The 26,058-nt window shown below is 39.8% G+C and overlaps 1 protein-coding gene and 1 long non-coding RNA gene across 11 annotated transcripts in view; one reads left to right on the top strand and one right to left on the bottom strand.

The window, feature by feature from the left end:
* LOC110836681 (uncharacterized) overlaps positions 1 to 26,058 on the bottom strand; it is a 140,629-nt gene that overhangs the window by 113,850 nt on the left and 721 nt on the right. The window contains exons 1-2 of one of the 7 annotated variants that reach the window (XR_015534114.1): positions 24,214 to 24,295; positions 2,198 to 2,555 (exon numbers count right to left, since the gene is read on the bottom strand). The exons of 4 other annotated variants lie outside the window; for them this stretch is intronic. This is a non-coding gene — a long non-coding RNA (uncharacterized LOC110836681). Of the gene's footprint in view, positions 1 to 2,197; positions 2,556 to 24,213; positions 24,339 to 26,058 lie in introns of those variants that run through there. 2 more of the 7 variants (XR_015534115.1, XR_015534116.1) reach the window with 2 other exon arrangements.
* LOC110836682 (uncharacterized) lies at positions 1,120 to 25,785 on the top strand. 4 transcript variants are annotated; one of them, XR_002545414.2, is made up of 3 exons: positions 1,121 to 1,456; positions 15,133 to 15,308; positions 19,851 to 25,785. XR_002545414.2 is itself a non-coding variant. In XM_087344939.1 (2 exons), exons 1-2 carry the CDS (start codon positions 1,267 to 1,269, stop codon positions 20,051 to 20,053), a joined length of 393 nt encoding a protein of 130 aa, XP_087201065.1. In that variant the 5' UTR covers positions 1,120 to 1,266; the 3' UTR covers positions 20,054 to 25,785. The 4 variants fall into 4 exon arrangements, 1 of the variants encoding a protein (XP_087201065.1); XR_015534105.1 differs by lacking the exon at positions 1,121 to 1,456 and adding an exon at positions 4,351 to 4,573; XR_015534104.1 differs by lacking the exon at positions 1,121 to 1,456 and adding an exon at positions 8,240 to 8,311.

Genomic DNA, 26,058 nt, shown 5'->3' on the forward strand with positions numbered 1-26,058 from the left:
ACAAGTTAAAATTAAGGCAATATTAAATAATTTGCACACTTTCAATTATTATTATGAGGTATGGTAATTATTATTATTATCATTACCTGCGTCTGTTATAGTTTTAACTGGAAATCCATGCTTAATTTTTTTGTAACATTTTCTTTTAGTAAGATGATTGGCAAAATTTTAACTGAACAAATATTGTTTATTCAAAAAAAACTGAATTCATTACATTCACTGCAGTATTATCACAGTTATGAAAATGGAAGATAAAGGTATATTACTTTACATCATGACGTTTCACAGTTTTACTCTTCCTACTGATGTAACACAAAAATTTGCCCCTCGGCTTTGAAGAATTAGCAACGTGTCTTGTCTTTTACTGTCTTCCGCTTTGAGCACTTATAATCAATTAGCTATAATTGAATTTTATACCGTTTAATAACAGTGAGAAATAAAGACCCTCGTAACTGAAATATTGTCAGATCTTGTAGCCTAAAAAAAACATTATATTTTTATTTTTACAGAATTAAATTCAAAAAAACATAGTAATATTTTAATCCTTCACTTTACTTAGAACTCAAATAGTTTATTACTAACCATCTTTAAAGCACTATCGTTTAATGCCAGTTTATAGAGAATCAGATGCAAAAATGAGTCAAAATATAGTTTCACAGCGAGACGTGTACAAATGTACTGTGGAAAGCGTATTCATGATTCCAGAGTAGGTTTAGCTTCTATTAGATTTCGGGTTTTGGTTTCGATAGACATCTCACCCTGCATTGCTTAATTGAAACTTGTACCAGAGACCAAGATTAAATTATAATTGCTACGTCGCGTGAAGGCCGTGATGAGGAATATAATAAATAGCCTACAGCATAATATACTACAAGCACGACACATTCAGAAAACATACTCGTCTAAAATTAGTCAACCTTAACGCTTCGTCCACAGAATCGATTTGCTATGACCACCACAACCAGTTTGACTCGAGATGTCACCAAAGAGGAAATTATCATTTAGAAAATAATTTAGTTAACCTGTGTAGGCTCGTCTAGGAGCGAACTCAATAATTCGTCCAGGGAAATCAGTAATTCACCGAAGGAATATGTGACATTGCAAAGTTGCATATAGAGTGCAGCACAGGAGGACAATTCAATAAAGTAGTCGCACAGAAGGGAAAAAAAAACAAAAATGAAGCGGCCATGTTTAAGAAGTGACGCGTAGGCATTAGTTCGAGTCTAACGGCCATTATTGATCGCAAGTGGGAATCAGTTTAGTGCAATGTGTTGTTCTTTGAATATAATATTAGTCTGTTGTAAGGACAATTTCAACGAGAATGGTTTAGTTAAAGCAGAAATAAAACGTCAGCGTAAACAAGAAATATCGACATTAGTAGGACGAACCAATGCAAGTGGGAAAAATCGTGTTTTCACTGAACCGAACGGAGGGAACAAACATAGACAAATTTCAGGTAAGTGTTTATTATAAACACGGTCAAATTGAACTCGCGATGTTTTTGAGTGCAACTTCGATCAATTTTCGCCTTTAGCAAAGGCCATTACAGAGTTTCCTACACTGCTAGAGCGCCGACCGCCATGGCGTCGCCCCAAATCAATACTGTACCCAGCATCTCAAGTTGAATACTCTCATCCCCCCCCCCCCGCTCGCTTCCGCAAGATCTTGGCTCTATACTCGGAAAGATTCGGACATGCCGAGGTCTGAAGGCTACAAAGTGGAATGAGTTACTCCTCCTCTGAACTAAGGGGGTGGATGGCGGTGGACTAGGATAGTTAAGATAGAATACGAGAGGGCACTGCCTAGGTCGACTCACTCCGGGGGACGAGAGGGGGCCAAGTATGCTCCGAGGTGTCGCACGAGATTTAATTATACTCAAACAGAGGAGCCGAAGTAATCTTGTTAGGAGTTACGGCGCAGAAGAGAATCCTTTCTCTATTCCCCTTCGTTCACTCCACTTCCACCCCTGGTTACCCTTCTCTCACCCCCGCACTGCCCAAGTCCCCGACATCGCCAAGCACAAGCTACGAGAAAGCGTCGTCGTTTGTAGGTAGAATCTGCGCAAGAGCGTGGCGCCTCGCGACGACGTCTGAGAAGCTACAGCCACCACTTGGAGGCCGAGACGCTTGGTGCTAGGCAGTCCACTCCTAAGGAAAACGCCGTCGTGACAAGACGCGACGGAACACGCTCGGCCTACCTGAGTGAGCGAAAAAGTCCCGGGTCCCGCTGCAGTTGACGATAGATCCTGGCGTTGCGACTCTCGGTGTCGCCGTTGCTGCCTGCCGCAGTACACTCGCTCCTACTGTATTGTCCGGGACAGCTCGCAGTCCAATCCGTACCGAGCAGAGTTCGCTGCCAGCGCTCGCAAGCAGGGAGAGAGAGAGGGGTAGCGCAATCCCAAACAGGTAGCGCGATAATAATAATGGGAAAAAAAAGTTGGGATTGGATGGGACTGTGAGTCGGTATTTCCAGCGCATGTTGTAATGCATCAAAATGGGACGGCCCGTGCTTCCCCCTTCCTCCCCTGGCACGTTCTGTCTGTCAGCCGCAGGACTCTGTGACGACAGCAACAATAAAAAACTGATCTTCCGATGCGAAAGGCAGAGGAAGCCAGAAAACTGGCCTGTCCGTCCGTTGCAAGAAACTACAAAACGTAATACTGATGTGTTCTGTAAGATTGGTTTCTACTCCCTTTAACACCACATCTTACGAGAAACACAAGAGTTGCTGCAAAGGTTAAACGTTTCGTAAAACGTAAATAAAGTCGCTTGCGCGTTCAGGCACTTAACCTCACAACAGACGGAAACAACCCAGAAGACAGCAAACTTAATAAACACATTATTTAATACAACGATACATATTATGAGTCGGGATAGCTCAGTCAGTATAGTGACTAGCTACGGGCTGGACGACCGGGGTTCGATCCCCGACGGGGGCAGAGGATTTTTCCTCTAGCCTCTGGGGCCCACCCAGCCTCCTCTACAATGGGTACCGGGGGTAAAGCCGGCCGGGGCGTTATGCTGACCACTCACCCCCATCTAGTGCCGAGGTCAAGGAAGAGAGGAGCTATACCTCCTCTCACCCCAAACGCCTACATGGCGTATAGTGGGACAAACTTTACTTTTATACATGAAGGACATTTGGCGTCAGTATCATTTAATAGCGGAGAAACTGCCAGTTTATATTTCTATAATGATCATCAACTGTTTCAAACCCTCTAGTAACTACGCATAAGAACTGCTTTCACACTTCGCACTTTCTTTCTGCTACACGAATTAATGATTTTCATGTAATTCTCAGAGTAAATAGTTTTGCTTTCCCTAATCGGCATTGATCTTCGATCTTCATATATATACATGCTGTGTTTTCTTTGACAGACTAAATTTCTTAATGTAGACAACACGTTAGTCGAGATAATCGCTTCTCACTTCCCATCATGACTTTTTCTCTTTCGGCTTCAAAGTGTTCACGAGATCTTGGTTTCGGAAGCTAGAAAAAAACAACTAGCACCTTCTGCTTTATCGCTTAAGGGTACGAGTTCTTTGCAACTCGTTGTGTGTCTGCGGCCCAGAGGAAATTCTCATCGTCGCATTTAATGGGTTTCGATCAGATTTCTGTAACACTTATTAGTGCCACCGACAACGCTAACGAAACGACTAAACATGTGGCTTAATTTGTCATAGCAACTCTCGCACAGGCCAGAGATTTCACCAACGCGCGCAGAATGTCCTCGAAGTCAGACGATTCTTTAGCAGCTATTAGAAGTTCAGTACAGTTCAGTTCAGAACAGTATTATCAAAAGCAAGCAGATACATAAAGAGCCTAAATTTCTGTAAATATATTCTCAGTACGGGGATATTATTCTTTTAGTCTTCCGGCCTCTACCTCCTTCCTACTTCCCTCCGCTGTTTCTGTATCATCTCCGTCGCTTATTCCCTTCTTCCGTGGTTCGTGTTAACTTTATCGGCGTAGATACTTGTCTCTCTTGTCTGTCGATTTCTGTTTCATGTTTGCTATAAAATCTCGGAATATGTGAGATTTGATGGTTTCACGGAGCCGTGTAGACTCGTGCGTGTATGTATATAACGTGGACTCGTAGGTATATACGGACAGCGAAGCTCATCGTCCTAAGTATGGATGCAGCAAGCACCTCTGAAACGTCGGTAAAAGTCGTTCAGACTACACGGCGCAACAACCCAGAAGACAGCCATCTTGATACTCATTTAGTATATTTATTATATAGTTCCCATGTCTCATAACTCGCACGTAGATCCACTATTAAGTAAGAAACGTAACGGATCTGTATTGAAAAGCAAGAAGGATGTTTACTACAGGACAATGGACCGTCGGTTGAAATAATTTTGGTACTGCAGCTCCGGGATAAAACATGCTTTCCTGCTAAGAGAACCTGTATTGCGAGTCTGAGACTGGTCAGCCTCTTGTCGACTCATCCAAAGCAAGAAAATGATCGGCTGGGAACGAACATTACAACACGTTCAAGATTATTTTTATTCTGACGTATTATAACAGATTCTGCTCCAGGGAAGACTTTCACAGGATCCCGCACTAAAAGGTAAGTGCTTTAACAGCGATTCTAAGTGCAAATTTTATACAAGTTTTAATTAAAACGATGTGGGACTTCGGACAAGGATGGGTAATTATTTTTACTTAAGAGCCAGGCAAAGCTATTTCTAATGTCCCCTGTCGAAGGGCCCGGGGACAATGATTGTGTACTTCAGCAACTGTTAGAATTTTATCAATAATCTCTTTTATGCCAAAATAGACATCATGGTACCAGTCACGGTGGACAAGACTTGATACATTTTCACAAAACTAAACTTTTCTGATAGGTAAATCATAAGGGTGGGAGCAGTTTGTCAGAGAGAAGTTTTAGAAAAATACACACTAGTGGTTCACCGAGAATGACTAGCCCTGTTATAAACTACACCTTTGTGAAGTCGTGTTGAATTTTCTTAAGCAGCACTGGAAGGGATTCGCCATATGAGTTTGCAATCTAGAGAATCGGTAAGGAACGTACAAATGTAAACGACATGAATTTCGTCCAGACTAGAACTGGAAATATCCACCAAGTGTGTTTCGTGTTGCAGTTGTTCTGGATTAGTTAACATTTACACCCGTAGCTGCATGCCGACGTTTCGAAGAAACATACAGTCAAATAGGTTTCTCTAAAACGCTGGTATCTATCTATGAATGCCCCCCGGGTCACAAACCACGAGAACATCGTTTTCGTTTTAGACAAACCATAACGCAAATAGTGAGAATCAGGATTTTAACCTATCGCCAGGTCATGCCCATTGTGGAAGCTGAGTGATAGTTGGTCACCCCTCATGTCATGATTTGAGGGAGTGAACAAAACACAAAGCTAATTCATAGACTTTCCGTTCACCAAGATGTTTTCTCGGGACTAATCGATTCATGACTACACAAGCAGTTGGGGGGGGGGGAGGCTGCTCATCTCAGCATTGTAATGACGACATCCCCTTCCGCTCCGCCTCCATCTTCGCCGTCACCCTCCAGCACCTGACTCACTGGACATGGAGATTTAGAACCAATGGAAGAATGCAATGCTAAAGCTGTCCAAAGTTCGCTTCCTATAAAGCAAACGACGTTACGTTTCACGTTTTCACGGCGGAAAACATGAAGATGGCGGTCTTCTGGGTCTTCTACGCCCTGGTGATGGAGGCAGAAAGGACCTCTGAAATTATGGTAAACGTCTACCAGACTGGAAGGCGCTACAACCCAGAAGATGGTCATCTTAGAATTCTGCAAAGTTCGTTGTCACAAGCATCCTATAAGAACTTCACTGTTTATGATTACGTAAGTCAGAGACGTACATCCTTTTCTTTGTGGCGATTTTTAGTTGTAGGTTTTGACACCGTGAGCAAATATCAACGCTTCGGAGAAACATGTTGTTTCTTTCTTCAGGATTGAAGTGGCTATGATTTTATTAAACATTACGCCTGCCGTTGCGTGTGGAAGGAAAGTCCCACAAGATCTTTGACTTTACACCTGGAAACAGATTAGTGTTCAGTTTCACGATGTGGCTGTTTTTACAGTCGGAGTAGTGTTCCGATAATGAGGGATTTATGTTCTGATTAGTGTTTGGAGGGACGTGCTCAACTCCCTGCCCTTGGACTATCACGGAGCAAATATTTCTTACTCTACAGTGCTGTTAGAAAGTGTAGGAAATTTTAAAATTTCAAATTACAAAGTTACGAGTCTGAACTTCGACAGTAGAGGTATACAAACAATGTACCACGATTCTGTGTAATGATAACGGCAGGGCTCCTGAAAATCTCCGGATGTAAGGATTCAGTAGCCAAGTTCCACTGAAATCTGTGAAGTCGTTTGGAAAGATATGAAGCATGCGGATTTGTGGGGACAGGTGGAGTTTCTCGCCAAACTAGAACAGACAAGGGCTTGGTGATAGCGTGTCGCAAACTTCAGATATTCAAATGCTGCATTCTTATTTAACCCTAATCTGCTACAACCAACAAATTCATCTCAAAACACGCGGTCTGACATACGACAGAAACACCGGTTAAAATTTTACATCAATTTTAAATATGAAAACCCGAAGAAAGAAGTACATAACAATGAGTAATTGTTACTTACATTTTCTTCAATTTATTTCGCATGTATTAAAATTACGTGTCTGTTTTGCTTTTCCCTATTTCTTAGTTTTTACACAATCTGATTTTGTTATTATTTGCTGGATGCATTATTTTATATCTATTCATGCTTATTTACTTGTGCAATGATGTATTTATTACATGGGGATAATATTAAAAAGGAGCTCAGTACGAAGTGAAGATGTGGATTCAAATTATACGGCTCAGGATATATATCACGGGCAGGCTTTTAAGCTTCATAAGAGGATACAAGTTTCTACCAGGTTCTCAAAAACTGCTCTGTTCCGTGGAGTTAGCTGTTGTAAGTATTTGGGGAAAAAACACTTTTATTTTTCGGAAATATTCCTGCAAATTTTACACGTTAAAAAATTTAAGCGAAAGTTATAATAGAACTGTGTTGTCTGGAGTTAGTTTATTATTTGTAGCGTGCAACATTATTTCTGTTTATTTAAAGAAATTAAATTTACGACGGTAAAATAACACCGTTTTAATTTTGGTAGTAATGTCAAGAAAGGCTTCTCTCGCTTGGGTAAGTAGATTCCCGTGAAAATAATACGTCATTCCTAGTCTGGGTTATCCACAGCGGATCAAAACTTCGTCAAACAAAACTTATTATAAAGTAAACATGTGTGTGGTCATAGTGAGCTACTCCTCCACTAAGTCTCTGACAGTTAAATTCCCTTACCCTGAGCAGGAAAGTCCATGGCTTTATGTCAACGAAATAGCATGTAAGATCAGTAAGTATAAGGCGCTATGGTTGGGGACAGCCATGCTGGACCGAGCGTATAACCCCAGTCTGCGGTAATTCTCACGGGGTCGTACGCCGCCACCAGGTTACCAGACCGACACACACCTGGAAAAGCGGCTTAACTCACATGTTAACAAAATGTATACTCTACTTAGGACATCGCAAGCAAGGAGTTCATCGGATCTTTCCAGGAATTTAAAATCACTGGGTCGGAATATGGCTGTCGTCTGGACTGTTGACTCGTGTAGTCTGGTAAACGTTTACCAAAGTTTCAGGGGTGCTTGTTCATCGTCCTGATGGTATAGACAGAAAGCGTCGTTGAAACATTGATAAACTCCTACCAGACTACATGTCACAACAACCCACAAGACAGCCATCTTTATATTCGGCGCCGTGAGAACCTCAAATCTCAAATTGCCAAATGTACCACCACTTTAAGTCACATTTCTCTTATTTTAAAGAGAGATAGAGGAGTTTCCTATTATAAAAAAGATATTTTCATAAAAATAGGTTTATAGTCTGTTTCCTTCAACGAGCGTACAAACTGAACTTGCATCCAGCCGAGTCCTTATAAATTCTGACATAGCTATTATCGCCGGAGAGCGGCCATCCTGACTAAGGCTTTCGCGGTTTTTCTCAGTCCCTCCAGGCTAAGACCTGGATATTAGACCGACTTTAATATAGGCCACAACAGCTTGCTTTCAAACCCTTTTCTTAATCATCCTAACACTAAATGCTTCATAGTCTGAACTATTAACATTATCATTAAATAACCCACAAATCAATTAATTAATTTAATTAATGACCAATCCCAAATAGTCAGTACTATCTTTCGTGTTTTCAGGTTGTATGGAAAACAGAAGTAAGAGCCCTAGTACTATTTCCAGTCCAAGCAAATTTGAAGTTTTACGTAAGTAGCTACTTAGGTCTGTTTTACAAGTAGTAATTGCTTTGTGCCACAAGGTGCCGTCTTACTGCCCACGTGTCTATTATGCCCTATACTCTGCATGTTCAGAGTTGGCCATATTGGGAATTCAACTTAGAAAGGCAACCCTCAAGGGATTTCGCTCTGTGTAGCAGATTTGGCCGTTATCTTGAAGTTACAAAATGCTTGCGACAGGAACAAACAGGGCAAAGCTTTCCTTGAACCCAGCGATGAACACAAACTCTGCTTATATGTGATCTTTAAGCTAATCAGACGGTACATACAGGTCCCAAAACAATTCGGTTTTATAACTACCTTACTCGTCCCTACGACTGTTTGTGATCTTTGTAAGTAGAAACTTCTGAAGGGGACTGAAGGCAAATGCTCTATTTACGATGTGCAGTTAATAGTGGGAAGTGAAATAAATCCATGAAGTGAATGTCTTTTAATAAATTTACAGCTTAAGACTTTATACTCCCCACCGTGAGAACCTCAAGTCGCACTAAAATAACTCAAAATCCCACAGAATAAACCACTTTCTGGAAAAACTCTAGAAGATTTCTATCCGAAAAATAAATATTCTTCCTGTGTGTGTGTGCCTCCTTTAACATGTGATGGAAAAATCTGCCCGTTCTCCCAGCATTACGTTGGAATGTTATATTAACTTCTAGACCATTCTCACGCCATTCTTTTTAAAATTCTTCCATCAACTTTTCCTGACCGAGAGATATTTTGCAGTAGGAGAAAAGTAAAAGAGTTCAATGAAAATGCACATAGACGCTTAACTCTTTAAAGCTAAACATCATCTTAAAATAATATTCAAACATAAAGAAAACTCGACCCATACTCATTACAAGGATCAATTGGTTAATGTTCTTTAAGGAAATACTCGCTGTTTACACTGAAAACCTTACAGAACCGACAAATACAATTTGTGAGCAAAACACAGAATTATTTGTTGTTAAAGCAGGTGGAACGTATAGTTACCACCATACTTTAAAGTAATGCATAACGTTTATTGAGATAGCATTTGGGTGTAATATAATGTAATAGGACCTACAGGGAGTAATAAGAGATAACCAACATTCCAACAAGAAACGCTCATAGCAACCACAGAATTTTCTTTCTCGCCATTTTGTGTGGATAGCCCATATTTCAAAACCGTCTGAAAATAATCTAGTCTTTAAAATTAGGAAATACAATTTCACACACAATTTAGATTATATGACTGTAAATAAGTACGCTGTTATTAATTCGAAAGTACCGAAAAGTCTTAACACACTTGATGTTAAACCATCTTTCTTTTGGAGGCAGTCAAAATGACAGAATTCCAGCTTTGTAATAACTTACTTTACACGTTAAAACGTGCATAAATATTTAGAATATGACTATAAAAAATACTGCGTTACTTTGCCTTGATGTAAAATGGTTTTTAGATTCTAAAATGTCTAAAAACATTTCTCCGAAATTGTATTAGATACGCAAAAAGGTAAAAGGTTAATTTTAATTAAATTGAAATATTAAATGTTCTTCTGTATAATATGATATTTTTAGTTCTCTCCCTGGAAGTTACTGGCATCAAGTTCAACTGGTTTATCTTTTGACAAGATCAATACGAAAGAGAAACTGCTATCAAGTTTGTGAGCACAAACTGTGGGGGAGTGAAGTCTATAAGGAAGGGGAGAGAAGTAGAAGAAGCGGTTATTCAAAGAGATGGAAGTGACGGATGGACAGACGCATGCAGAGGGGGGTGGGGGCAGACTGGTGAGTCTTGGGTCGATACCAAGACGATGGTCCAAGCCCTCAATACAGTGTTCTGCCCTTGCCAGACCCATCTCCTTGCGAAGCGTAATAACCCTATATTGTACACGGACCCTGGACCCTCGTAACAACTAGCAGCAGCCTCCTGCAACGGAACACTGACCCCAACAGCTGCTCCTCTATACAAACAAACATAGGTTCGTAAAACGACATAGGCAGACTTGCTCATCTCTGTTTGAATCCGTAATTGACTTAATGCGTTCTTTCAAGTTATGATTATTAGACAAAAGCAAATAACAAGGAATTAACATCTATTGTCTTTAAAAGATCACGTTCAAAAGAAAACAAATTATGCCGAATGCTGTGGGAATGGTTGTTAGTGTCCGATTATTTAGATCTTTCGTTATTCCGGTCAGCAGTTCGATACATGTCCAGGACGAGTACATTTGACTGACGCATATAAAATTTAATCCGCAAAACTGAAGGAAAGTAGATGTATATCGAGAAATCATATAGAGTAGATTAGGTCTGAAAGGAATAGGATTGAAAAATGTGGCGATGGATTCCCGTGACGGGCTCGTATGATCATTGTAAAGGACCTTGGGGTTCAGACAAATACGTTGGTTTGCTAAGCGACTATTGGCTTGTCTGAAAGAAGTCTGTTCCATGGAGTTCTACTTTTCACCGCCATCATTTGGTCCCACAGGTAATTTCTCTAACAGCTGTTGGCAAGCCCCACAGACCAACGCGGCAAAGTTAGATAAATACCTGCAAAATTTTGATCTAGACAGCCCCAGAAAAAGACAACGAAAATAATAGTCATTCCATAGTTTAATTACGGTATCGTTTTAATGAATGTTATAAATTATTGTATTTTTTAGAAGGTATTACAACAGATGCCGCAAAAATTTACAGTCCATTTTTTCGTAAAATTTTGAACCCGAACCTCATCTAAATAATATATAACCAGTCCATAACTCAAAGGAAACAATACGCTTAAGCATTACAAAGATAAATTGGTTAATGCCGCTTAAAGGAATAATTCCTGTTTATTCTGAGAATCATAAGAAGCACATAAACACAAAATACAAAGATAAATCAGGTGATACATGTAGTTACCACCAGGCTTTAAATGGTTAAGTAATTGACGTAATCACTTCCCGAAATATGAGTTGTGTGGGCGGACTGCAAGACGTCAACCACAGCATCAGATTACTCCATATCCAGGCTCGCAACTACGATCCAGTGGGATACTAATTAGCCACCACAATTTACCAAGTTGCCTTTCTTTTTCACTCCTACCACTACGCAGCACCCATTTCGCTGCCATCCCTTTGACATGTCTTGAATGTTATTACAGCCTATTATTACGGCGATGAGGATAGGATGTTCAGGCCTTTAATGACTAAAGACACCGACAGACAATATAAACCCGCTGGCGCCTGTACTCCAGCTCACTTCTCTCTTCTCCTCTCCTCTCCTGTCCAATCCCTACCAAAATACATGGATGTTCGTGTGTGCATGTTTTCTTGATATGAATTTCGTCTAATTCTTTTTGAACATGAAACAATAATGTTATATAAAGATGGCCTTCTTCTTGGTTGTTATGCCATGTGATATGGTAGAAGTTTGTCGACGTTCCGGAGGTACTTTATTACGTTTCTAAAACAAGCACTTCTAAAACGTCTACCTGATTATACGCCGCAATAACCCAGAAGATAACCATTTTTAGACTCGCCACCGTGAGAGCTTGAAATTTCACAATATTTTGCATAATTTGGTATTTAATATGGCAGTAAGAAATTATACTTGAATTACAGTAAATAATAAAATCATAACCAGTTCATACTGCAAAATATCTGTTTCGTAATAATACGGATTAAAATCAGATTGAATTCGTGAAACGTCTGTCGCCATGCAGTCAAAAAACGTTTGTCTTCCCGTCTAATACCAAAAACAAAAAGATCGAATATAAGATTGTAATTTTACTTTGTAAGGGGGGGGGGGACATTGAGGTAAGAACGTATGTTGAGGGTGTTTGTGAGAACAGGACGCTTAAGAAAATATATGGGACTGGACCTAAGACGTATGACGTGAGAGAGGTCTGGAGAAAACTGTTTCGTAATAATTTTTACCAAATATTATTAGGTTTATCAAATCAAGGACGATGCGATTGGCCGATGTAGGGCGCATGGCGACACGAGAAATGCTACATCTCTGGCATGAAGCTTTCACGGCGACTTAGTATAATAAATTCTTCTCGGGCTACCAGTCGTGTAACACTTCAGGTAGCCCGAGAAGAATTCATTATCAACACATCTCAATTACAAGTTGGACGCATTAAGTCTGCTGAATTTCACAGCTGTCTGCTTCGTATTCTGGAAGTCTCGGGTTCGGTCCTTGGTTAGATTGATATATTTTATAGTTTATTTAATGACGCTATCAGTAGCTCAGACTGTTTAAGCATCAAATGATTAATGAACAGTGAATTTGAAAGGATAAGAAAGAAAGCGGTAATTAACTAGTTTCAGGTACTACTGCGGTATTTGACTTGAAAAAGCGAGAAAAGTCGGTGTCCGAAACGCAATTTGAACCCGGGACTTCAGGCGTGATAATAACACGGCTTGAAGGTTGGCTATCCTGACTGAGGTTCTTTGTGTGTTTTTTTTCAGTCCCTCTGAGCAAATACTGGAATAGTAGTTTAAAATAGGCCACAAGTGTTTTCGTTCCACGCCTCCCTGAATTATCGTCCAGATGAGAAACTTACTTTCGTAAATGCTGAACCTGTTCAGGGAGACATTCAAAATGTTCCTGTGTAAAAATTCACGCTGTTCTCCGACACATTTTGCTATTATTTTTATTGGTGCAACAAAAATTAGCCATTTGCAAAGTAATTTACTTCTTTTACTTATCCTTTGTGTGGTGTGAGGCACCCTCCGACTAAGTCCGCGTCGGAAATGGACATACAGGTTCAACTTTAATTAGCGATGACGACATACAAAGGCCAGTATAAAACGGAGGAAGTCATAGGACGACCAGGTCATCTCCATGTACTTCGTGCGTTACAAGGCCACTGGGAGAGTCGGCTAGTGGGGTTGGTGGGTGAGGGGGTGGAATGGGGGTTAGCGTGGACACTGAATATACCTTGCCCACTGATTTGTAGCTGCTACGGTTCCTGAGGTTACGCTAGCTTCATTAGCAAACAGAAATCCTAGGTGAATCCACACCCCGGTAGGCCTAATTCTTATCCACTAACCACTACGTCATAACAAAAAACATTTTGGCCTATAGTTTCAGATTTGTCACCCCTTTCTCAAAATAAAATTATTCTGGCGAAGAAACTGTATGATTTATTAATCAGCATCGAATGAACAATAAATTAGTTTCACATCTGTTTATTTAAATTAACCTTGTGAACATTATCTGTCGTCCTAATTCAATTTAAAAATGACCTTTCGGAGGCTGGAATCTATCTCCCAATTGGACCCAATTCATATCCCCCGTCCCTTTGATTTGATCTCCCTAACAAGAACATATTTGTTGGAATACGAATTATGCTGGCATCTAACAGATTTTCAATTCCTCTCTTTTCTTTGAGATTTCGAATACCGTCGTATTTCAGGGTCCGTGTCCTCAAATTTCAAGTCATCAGTGCTACAGTACTTGTAATTATTGATTTAATTTGACAGAGAAGTTTTACGTTTTATTAATAAGGATATTTGCTTTTGCAGACCAGCAGTTGCGTAACTAAACCTAACAACTTCTGGCCTGCTTTGAAAACAATAGGGAACTGTTACATCGACGAAGTTGTTCCCCTTGTCGTCTCTCTCCTTTGGCGTCTTCTCTCGATTTATCCGAATCCGTCTATGAAATTCAGAAGTGCTTTGTTCTTTCTAAGCACTCATTTGTCATAAAGCCGTGATGAAGTCCTCGTGTAGCATCCTGTGCCAAGAATATGGCAAAGAGAAGGGTTACAGGTCAATCCATGAGGGAGAATGAGAACTTGTTCTTTTGCACAAAAGACGTCAATTTATCAAGCTTGTTTCTTGCGCCTTGATCCACATCTGATACAGCAAACCGGAGATAAAACATATTTTACTATTCTGTGCTGGAACAAGAAGGGGAAATGAGAGGACTTCAATAATAAGATGGCAGTTGCCTTAACATTAAGTTCAGAGCTGCATCCCTTGGAGCACGGATCTTGGCAGTAAAACTGGTCAGAAGCTGACGGTTACTGGCAAGACCGGCTCTCAGGACGCTGACCACAGAACGGGGAGATGCTGATGTATGGGAAAATACTGTGTCTGTATGAGCCTATGCTGACTGACCGGACATTGCTGTACTGCAGTGAACTCATTAGCATTGCAAATGATTCGCTGCCGGACGGATGGATGATGTTGGTGCCGCTGCTAGTAATGTTCGTTGCCATTTACGAAATGGCTTTGCTGCTGGGTCTGTGTGAGGTTGTCGGACAGTGGGCCTACCGGGGACGTGTTTTACGTCGGTTAGAGACGCTACTTTGGAAGGCTGTAGCTGTGTTAGTCACTCAAACTGCATACAAGTTGGTTATAGTCAATCTGAAGCTTCCTTGAGTGTTGTTTTGTACTTGTGGGTCGAATGAGTTTCACAATAGGCGGTTCGAAGTTTCAAGAGCCGAATTTTGAGAGTTGGAGATTTGCTGATTTAGAGTTTAATTATTCTACAACCGAAGTTAGTTTAACGGTTGGCCACGTAAACTTGTTTAACACTCATAAACCGAATCTGAATGTTTTTGTTTCAACAGTCTTTATTTTAATTGTAATAAAAATTAAACAGATTCACGTAATACAGTAACTTAAGAGCACAAAGCTTTTCAACATTTTCTTGTTACAGGGAACAGATGAGATTAATTCTTAGCTTATTTAAAATCGCTGTTTCAATTGCAGAAGTTGTAGAAGGGGAAGAAATGTAAATAAGTAACAGCATTACAAAATATTATTAACTTCTAGCTACAAGTCATAAAAGGCCTAAAGAATTTTTTACTTCATTGCTCAATTACTTGTTAGGTTTATCACGGAATGACTACTCAGCTGCCCCACTGAACAACAACCACGACAGTCACATGTGAACCTGTGACAGAACGACATTGGGACCCTTGAAATCTGCTGTTCCCACTGTGACAGAAGAAGCTCGCATTAAAACCACAGTTCTGCTTGCCAATGAGACTTCGAGAGCCTGGATGGTATGTTGTTACGTGTGCCTTATGATACGACCCAAATTTTAATTTAACATAAAACCATCTATTACTGTGTTCACAAAAGTCTACCAACAAACCCAGTCACAAGCCAGATAAATTTAGTTCGCATGTTACTACTTTAAAATCAATTTTAAAAATATGAACTTATCTACACCTGGGTGTCTCACGTGACTCGTTCAAGGTCTGGGTCCGGCGTCACGACGGCAAAGCGAATCCCAGAATGTGTCATAATCGTTTTAGACCCAGCTTTCGTTACGCCTCGGCCTATTACCCTCCTTCCTATACCCACACTACACAACCCCCCCCCCACCCAAATGACATGGCTTTGTAAAATAACTTGCAAAGAAGTAAATAAATATATATTTCAGCAATGAAAATATTACGCTGCAGCGTATGTCTAACACAAGGTAAAATGCGTAAGAGAAAACACAACATTCTCATAGATGTATAGCGTAACTTTTACCGTTATCGTCAATTTTGTCCCGATCCTTAGTAGAATATTTACAACAAATGCTGCAGTGATACACGAGTGGGAGAACCGCCTGACATAAGAAAAATCACAAAGTTTCAGCAGGGACTGATCTTAAAAATATCACGTTTATATTATCTTAACCACATGTACGAATAAAATTACCAAACCTAAATTTATTTTGAATATACCTATACTAATGCAAGTTAGAGAACTCCACGTTCAATATGTAAAATATTTTCCGAATAAAGTGTAAAATTCTTCTACTTTGGTGAAATTCAAAGATTTGGTGTATAAGTTAAAAAAGATAGAAATAAAAAGATGTGTAATTGTCAAATTCTTTTAACGAGCTATGTCAATTAATTTATGCAAATTTGTACGTATTTTAATTAAACCTGTGCAAATATCTGAAGACGTATTTCTTTTGTTTAAATATGTTTAAAATTCTATAACACTTCTCATATGTTCAAATGAAAGGAGTCTAAGCAATACGATTTTATTCGCAGAACTGAAAGGTATTTGCTTAAAAATTCTAAGGTTGAATATAAAATTCTCCATCGCAATTTCACAAGTTCGTAAAGAACCCACACGAATTCCGTATAATTTCGTTACAAGCCTCTGTTGCCAAAGCGGAGAAGAGGCCTTCTCATTATTTCTGCTCTGGCTGTTTCTCTATGGTAATAAGGCAGGCCCAAAACCGAGGAAATATTAAGATAGGAGTAAGGAAGTAAAAGTGCGGGGAAGGGGAGCATCCTATCCAACGACGAGCGGGTGAGAGGGGGGAGGCATTTCGCTGCCTGTGAAGTTGCAAACCGCTCTATTGATTTCCTAGCTCATCTCCCAAGACACCCACACCCTTCCCTTTCGCCCGCAGCCTCAAATGTCTATCTGCCGAAGGAGAAGCAAAGAGGGGAGGAAGGAGAGACAAGAAACGGGGCGCAGATCTCAGCATGGAGGATATGAACCAAGTGGAATGCTTCAAGACTCGTCGTATTTCAGTGAAGCCGTATGTGCGACGATGACACACAGTCGACACAATGGGATTAGTTTAATTAGTAGCGCGATTTGTGTTAGAAGGATGGACAATTCCGGAGAAATGAAGTCGACCTCCTAGTACCTAGTGACTGGACCATGAGTAGAATTTCTCTACTTTCATATGAATAAAACGAATACTTTTATTTTTTATTGAAGTTTGTGTTTGGAAGTCTGAGGGTTTAAACCTAAGACACATAAAAATTTTCACACAAGATAAATAAATCTTATTTGCAGAATAATCAAAAATGTCATTCATTAGAACTACGTATATCACAGTCTAAGAGTGTTTACGTAATGGTCAAATAACTGTTACAATTAACAAATCCACTTATTACCTGCCTCAACATGCTGTTTCACGTTCCGCTTTAAATATAAACACTGCCCCACAAAATCGTAATATGTTGGCCCCATCTTTTTAAACAAAATTAAAACCCTTATAATCTATCCAGTAGGTCAGGTTAGGGGTAACTCATGTTGGAACAAGTTCTGCATAAAAAATAAAACTAAGCGTGGTCATACTTTATCGCTGTTAGTCTTAGCATCCAGTTTTAAGCAATATTCTAAACTGTGATTATAATCATTACATCATGGCAATTATTAATAATCATTTCAGTTTCACAAGATTGTCTTGAAAACCAAGCAGTATGTTGCAAATCTACTACGCCTACACAACTCTTGTTTAGACTGGACTCCGTACATCCGCGTCAGTGAAGTTGCCTGAGTGTCGCGGCGAATTGGCAGGTGTAAATCTGAAACTACATCCGAAAACCCAGTGCATATTTTATTCCGTTCCATATAAATTATTACGAATCCAGTTTCTCCGTACGTACATAACATGTGAAGGAGGATTACCAGCAAAAATTAATTTGTTTTAATCATATGTATATGGAGATAAGCCTGTCCTACTGAAACTGCTTAATTCGGATCAGTGGTACAAATTTAAAAAAATCTGTCCACTACTTTAAACCTTGGAATTAAGGAAATGTATATTCAAAGACCTCGCAAAATGTATGGAAATCAGCTGTCATCTTTAAGCTGCGTCCGCCTTTTTCTTGGTAGCCATTGGATACAAGGTTGAGAGGAAAGCAGCACTGTTGTGTCCAAGGTATGAATAAGACAATCTCAAATACACAATCCGAGTCTGCCAAGGCAAGTGGCAGTATGACCTCTGAAACGTTGGTTAACATCGACCAGACTACACAGCGCAACAACCCAGAAGACAGAAATCTTCATATTCCTGATGACGGAGGCAGTATGACCTCTGAAACGTTGGTAAACATCGACCAGACTACATAGCGCAACAACCCAGAAGACAGAAATCTTCATACTCATCGCCCTGATGACGGTGGCAGTATGACCTCTGAAACGTTGGTAAACATCGACCAGACTACACAGCGCAACAACCCAGAAGACAGAAATCTTCATATTCACCGCCCTGATGATGGAGGCAGTATGACCTCTGAAACGTTGGTAAACATCGACCAGACTACACAGCGCAACAACCCAGAAGACAGAAATCTTCATACTCATCGCCCTGAAGACGGAGGCAGTATAACCTCTGAAACGTTGGTAAACATCGACCAGACTACACAGCGCAACAACCCAGAAGACAGAAATCTTCATACTCATCGCCCTGATGACGGAAGCAGTATGACCTCTGAAACGTTGGTGAACATCGACCAGACTACACAGCGCAACAACCCAGAAGACAGAAATCTTCATATTCCTGATGACGGAGGCAGTATGACCTCTGAAACGTTGGTTAATATCGACCAGACTATATAGCGCAACAACCCAGAAGACAGAAATCTTCATACTCATCGCCCTGATGACGGAGGCAGTATGACCTCTGAAACGTTGGTTAAAATCGACCAGACTACACAGCGCAACAACCCAGAAGACAGAAATCTTCATACTCATCGCCCTGATGACGTAGGCAGTATGACCTCTGAAACGTTGGTAAACATCGACCAGGATACACAGCGCAACAACCCAGAAGACAGAAATCTTCATACTCATCGCCCTGATGACGGAGGCAGTATGACCTCTGAAACGTTGGTTAACATCGACCAGACTATATAGCGCAACAACCCAGAAGACAGAAATCTTCATACTCATCGCCCTGATGACGTAGACAGTATGACCTCTGAAACGTTGGTAAACATCGACCAGGATACACAGCGCAACAACCCAGAAGACAGAAATCTTCATACTCATCGCCCTGATGACGGAGGCAGTATGACCTCTGAAACGTTGGTTAACATCGACCAGACTACACAGCGCAACAACCCAGAAGACATAAATCTTCATACTGATCGCCCTGATGACGTAGGCAGTATGACCTCTGAAACGTTGGTTAACATCTACCAGACTACACAACCCAACTACCCAGAAGACATAAATCTTCGAAATAATTTCTGTCTATTTCGAGAATGATACGGAACCCATAAATACAAAATGCAGAGTTACTAACTTTTAAAGTAACTGGTACATAAAGTTACCATTCGGTTTGAAATGGTTAAATTTCACGAAGCTACTCAACTTAAAAATATTTAAAACTGAAGCTAGTTCAGCAGTTTCCCCTTGAGATTATTAAAATCTGTCCAATTAAAGCGATGGAATCATTTGGCACTGACCTAGGTCATCAGTGGGTTTTAAAGCTCTTTAAAGTTAGGGGAGGTCTAATTCCTTAACGCGATTACAAGTGACCAGTTCCGCAAACACGTGAAGTGACGTCAGATGTTGACAGCCGCAGGTCGAGGCAACGATGTACCTCAGGCCTCATGTCGTCCTATCTTGATTTAATTGCTTAAAACTATTAATTATGTATTTGTATGTCTTTGTTTAAAGGCTGATGTCTGCAAAGAAAAGAAGGATATTTAGAAAGTGACCAGTGTTGCGAGGTTTGTTTCGGACCATCGACCCGCTGAAGAGGTTAGGGGAGGTGTTGGTCTTGCTGGAAGGTGCTGAAAGTTATTACGAACTGTAAGTGAAATTTAATAGACATGTGATTCACATTTCAGGTCCTCATGGTGACGTGGAAGTCTTCTGCTTCTGGGACTGCGTGGCACATACAACCGAGCGATCGACTATGTACCTGGAGAGTCAGAATCACATGCAGAAGACTGCGACAGCATGTCCTGAATATAAATTGCGTCTGTTTCACTCATTTCCTCCAAATACTACCAAAATATCCGTGCATAATCATCCTAATATTCAAAGTTAACTAAGACAGAAATTATCCTGCCTTGTATTTGGAAAACACCGAATTTGAGGCACTGTCTGCCCTGGTTAAGACTTTTTGTGATTTTCCTTAGTCTCGTTAGACTAATATTAACACTAAATCGACAAGAAAGGTAAGAAATATGTCTTCTTAATTCCTTCTAGTCAACTACATTTAACCATAGTCTAATCTCATTCAATGCTAAGTATCATCATCAGTTGATAAAATGTCATTGAAGGAGTAACGAACCAAGCCCACCTAATACTTATAGTCTCCATGATGCTATCGGAGAAATTCGTTCGATTGTGGTACAAACAAGTGAAAATTCATCTGTACTTAATACAAATAGCTCGCTGGAATGTCAAGTTCAAAATATCTGACGGAGGTGAAATTTCAAAATTGAAGTCGAGAAAAGCAGCAAAATAAAAGTCAAAAGCAACTACAATTAAGTACGTTCTATAACGCGTAAACCATGTCATGTATTATGACAGTAATTCAATCATTAACAGTCTTACACAACAAACCTTTATTTAAGAAAATAATCGGCCTTTAGTGGCCTATGCAGGAATATCTATTTAATTTAAAGAAGCCAGTTTACGTTCAAACATCCAATATTATTGTTGTATGCGTTTGTGGCAGATACAATGTGCAGTCCCAATTTATCTTCTTTTTAAAAATGTTATTTTAACCCTACAATTTTTGTAGCTTGTTTCTGCAATATTACTGGAAATATAAATGAACTGCGCGTTCCGTCTGAATACGACGAGGTTAGGAAAGAGGGAAAACGTTCAGAAATCGTTATGTTGCCACTCCACGTATTCCGCTACTTGAAATTACTGTTTCATGAAAGTCTTCGGACTCAGGACCTATTTCAAAGCCTTCGTCCGGTCATTTTACCCACACAGTCTCCCTCCTTTCGTGCCAGTGATCTCCGAGAAAATATTCCCAACGTTACTCCTCTGGCCTTTCAAAATCGGTAACAGTGTAAAACGCAGCGCATGACCGCCGTTCACCAGAAGAGTGTGGAGGAACTTCGATTAGGAGCAGAGCAAGTAGTAGAGTTATGGCGAAGGCGAAGGCGAAGGGTTACTTCTGCTGCCTTGGAACGGCCACGGGGTGGAATGGCGAGTGTAAACTTTGACCAAGGAGTTCAGGGCGGCGAAGGGCTGGGGGAGGGGGGGAAGAACAAGATGCAGGGGTTGAGGAAGAACAGGACGAGTTCCGGCCAAGAGAGGTCTACGAACAGAGATGTTTAGTTATAGTCTGCTAGCTTGGGTGAAGTGGTTAGTACACTCCAGCTGAACAACTAAACCTTCTTAACTTCCAAGAAGTAGCCTAAAAACAACAATATAAGTTCAATAGTTAGTGTGTTCTCACACTTGTATGAAATGATGGTCCGTTTTGTCATTTGGACTATATCATGTAACATATTTTGAATCTCATATTATAAATGTGGATTCCGGAGCAATAGATCAGTTGCTGATCAAATATTTTTGTATTTTCGTTACACCAGGTATTTATGTATTAAAAAGCTTGTGGTTCATCTACGAAATAAATACTGTAAAGTAATTTAATTGGATTTAGAACGTCAAAGAAACTTGTAACCTATTCAACAAAGTGTGAACTTATAGCTATCAAATAGAGTTCGGTAAATACTTATCTGGTAATTTTCTAGTTCTAATTTATGTCTTCCCAGATATTTGAGCTTTGATAAATTTCGAAGTATTCGCTAGATATCCTTTGCACTAGTTTCAGGTGGATATAAAAAAATTATGGATATGTGGGCACGTCCCGATCATTTCATTTCTTCATTTTCATACAATTTCATGTAATCCCCATTAAAAGATTTGTTTTATATTCCGAGGCGGAATAAATAACAGTCAGTCAGTAGCGTTAATATTGTTTTTGGTAACATTTGCTGCGCGAAATGTATGAATAATTAACACAGACATTCTACCCCTCTGCTCCAAGGTCATCCGAGTGGAAATCCTGTAGAAATTATTCATAAGCTTCCCCTGTAAATACATCAAGGCAGTCCCCGTTACCTATAATGCACGCTCCTTGTATCTAATCGATGAAGACCTGGGTTCATGCCCCATCCTCATATCAAACGTTGAAGTGTAACTATTTAATTCAGATGACTGCCGTTATACACACTGGTTGCGGGTGCCTTGATACTTTGCATGTGTTTGAAGAAAACAAAATTTGAAGGTACAATAGCATAATGAACGAATCTGTTTACATAAATTTCGTCAATTGCTAACTCCAAATTTTAGGTCTGTGTTATGTGTATCAGAAGTTGGGCAACACATATTTATCTTATAGAGTGGTATTAACTGCTGTTGTAAAGATTTAGCCTGCGTAAACAAGCCACTTAAAGTTCATGCCCAAAGAGAAGTAATTTAAGAATATATCACTGTATAAAATTTGCATATTTTCATTTTTCAAGAAAGCAATTCACGGAGTGCCAAAACTTGGAAGACACTGCTTTAGAAAAGTACCAAAATCCCCATTTTAAACAATTCTTCCAAGTGAATTTGTGTCTTAGTGTGAGATGCCAAGATTAATAAACATACAAGGAACATAAAATTTATATATTCCGTTTATTTTAATGTTTACGTCAAGTCAATATTCAGAAAACGAGAGTTGCACAAAATCTACATTTGTTTTCTAAGAACTATTACCATACAACATGTAATGATCGCGCAGTAATTATCGCGAATGGCGCTTGCACCTCAGATGTTTGCACGGGCATTGAGTCATTCTTATTGATGATAGAAAAGTAAAAATTACAGAGGCGGGTTTTTCTCTTACATTTCTCGACTCTTTTAACTCTGTCCAGATGTTTAATTAACAGAACCGGTTTTTACTGGCAGTGTTGGAAAATGGTGCGTGAATCCATAATTTGTTTAAAAGTCGTCCACACGGTATAGAAATTGTTCTTAAGATTTTATATCGAGGTCGGAGTCGGAGTCGGTATATTTTTACCGACTCCGACTTCCTACCCCATGTAGTACGCGAACCACGATTTGTTAATCATTACTTTGGCGGAGGGGTTCTTTTTTACATAGCGATTAGAAACTGGTCTGACTTCTTAAGAGTATGCGTTTCGCAATGAGAGTGCTTTCAGTTCGTTACCATAGAAACAACCTTACAAGGAAGTCTGTTGCTACGGACAGCTGGACGTTCATAAGCATTAAGACACAAGTTGGATTGGAATTCTAATGGAATGTATACAGCTTGGCTGTAGGAGAGTTTCTGAAACTAAATTATAAAAATATTTCAGGAGAGGGAATGGATTAGAGACGCAGTTCAGCGTCGCCTTGATTATGAAAGAGAATTCAAGGCATGTACCACTTATAGAAACATCTACAGAACTTCTCCAATATAAACGTTTTAATCAGTAGTAAGTAATGAATCCCTTCGGATTTCAACGTAATTAATTTCGTATGCCAAGAACTTTGTAGCTGCTTCTCACAGACTGCGTTAGGAACAAGCCTACGTAATTTAAACGCACGCTCATTACATTCACATGCTTATTAGATACTACGGGTTGGACGACCCGGGTTGGACTCCCGATAATGGCATGCATTTCTCTATTTGACGTGATATTCGGTCATATCTAAAGCCCAGTCATTTTGTTACGTGTTGGTGAAATGAAGTTTTGTCACTCCTACTTGTGATTTTATAAATCCCGGGTTCGAATCTCGGCCCAGATAGAAATCATTTTCACTGAGATTTTTCTGGATTTTCTTAGTCCCTCCAGGCAGCTGTTGGGCCAATACTTTAGTTGTTGGAATGAAAAAGCCAAAGCTGCTGATTGGTTTGGCGCTGGGAAACAGGAGGTAGCTCGGTTCACAGCAATGCGATGTTCTCTAGCTACAATATCCCATTGCGACGTAATCCAGTCCTGTTCACAATTTTTTCTCCAAATAAAAATATTTTGGGAAGTGCACAGCGTATTGCAGACAGACGTGGGGAACTGTATAAAGTATATTCTTACAATGTGTACTAAACGTTCAACTATGACTCTTTAAAATACTGAATTTCAAATAAATACATAGGCTTTCATACAATATATTCACTTTCTCTAAAAGCCCCGTTTCCCACAACCCTTTTGATATAAAGGTTCATCTAAATAGTAAAAGCAATTCAGTTCCTACCTCAAAGAAAACACAAACAACGCCTTTCCATTAAAAGATCGATTGGTTGATGTTGCTGGAGGCAGTAATTGCTGTTTACTCCAAGAAGGAGACTTACTTGTTTTTAAAGCAGCTGGTACTTAAATTTACAATTCAGCATTAAAGGGTTTGAAGTCTGTCTCGTGATTAATATTGATGATAAGAAAGTTCTGCTCTTGTTAGCGGATACAGAGAACATGGGTTGTACTTGTGGTCAGTCAGTTAATTTAGAAGCAATACAACAGGTCACGCCACGACCCGGGGCAGATAGCTGTAGACCCCAATAGAGGTCAGCTACGTTCTGCGTGTACCAAATGACGGTCTGAGAAAATGAAGGGATAGAGGTTATTACACGAAGCCAGTTTCGTGAGAATATTGCCAGGGAATCATCTCTCCTCCCCCTCGTCCATCTTAATCGCCTACGCAGCATCAGATAGTTAAACACCACTAGACTTGATCTCTTGTATTCTGAGTTGGAATCCTGTTCGTCATATTGAGTATTCACGATCTATCCCAGGAACTGTCATCCCAATGATGAGCTACGTTACAAATATATTTCAAGCGTCACATGGTTGACTAACGAAATTGGGGGGGGGGGGCGCATGGAAGGAAGCAACCTAGCTTACTTTAAGAATTAATAAATAAGAGAAAAATCCGTAAATGAGGTATTATCCTATAATTTGACAGGAGGGGCTGAAAGAAATAAGGAACCCCAGTAAGGTTCGTGGTTTAAAGGTTCACGGCAACATCAATAAAATCTTCTATGGCAATCAATCGTGTCATTTGGTTAAAAATCAACGACATTTCGGTGATCATCTCTGTCCCCATCATCAGGGCAATGATGATGGGGTACGTGGTCCTGAAGAAACCGTGATTTTTAATCAGTTGACAAGGCTGATAGCCCGACATACTTGTATTAAGTTCAGTAATGATAACTGGCCTCTAGGACAAAAATCGAAACCTGTTTTTTGTAGAAAAGAAGCTGATAGGATTAATAACTACTAAAAAGTTACGTTCGGTTCCACAAAATTCAAAATGTTATATTATATCAAACAGCAACCAAACCTCAACAAATATTAAAATAATTATAATAATGGATTTAGTACGTGAAACTACGTCAACTTTTAATGACTTCCAGTAGCATAATTTGATAAGTGTCGTAACATCACCACCACTGCAACAATAATGTATATGTTTGGATATTTTTCTAAGTTTAAAAACCCATAACGTTTCAGAAATTGGCTTTGGTTCCGTCACAAAGTGAAACTGTACAATCAGTTGGGCCCATTTGTAGAAGGTAATCTCGGCCAACACAAGGATTTCGCCAGCATTCGAAATTTTGTGTTTTTTTGTTGTTGTTTTTAACTTATAGGGGAAGAAATATGTCCAATAATATCCTCTAAATCTGAAGTCAGTTCAGCCTGCACTAACATGTTTCCGTTGTGCCACAATCAGATTTGATTTAAAGCCACAGTAATCGCCAGGACAACTCTGGAGCCCATCCAGACTCGTATTTGCTTGAAATTGCAAATGCAGACACGGGGGGGGGGGGGGGGGGGGTGTTTAAGAAGTCGGAAATTGAGCCTAGCCCACATGTCTTTACGTTTCTCATAAACTTCTTTAACCAGAACTTTACAAAAATCAATGACTTATAAAGTGAAACAAAATCTTCAAGTTTTTCTGAACCACAAACTACTTGGCACATCCTCCTTGTACGTGCAACGAAATTAATAAAGAAGCCAATTTAAATTATAGAATTATTCAAATGTTTTATCACTACGAAAATCACACATGATTACATTTGAATAAGTAGGCAAATTACGAATA

Source organism: Zootermopsis nevadensis, unplaced genomic scaffold (assembly GCF_977971745.1).
Source record: "Zootermopsis nevadensis isolate Lab colony 2312 unplaced genomic scaffold, Znev_1.0 Znev_ptg000008l, whole genome shotgun sequence".
Lineage (NCBI taxonomy): Eukaryota > Metazoa > Arthropoda > Insecta > Blattodea > Termopsidae > Zootermopsis > Zootermopsis nevadensis.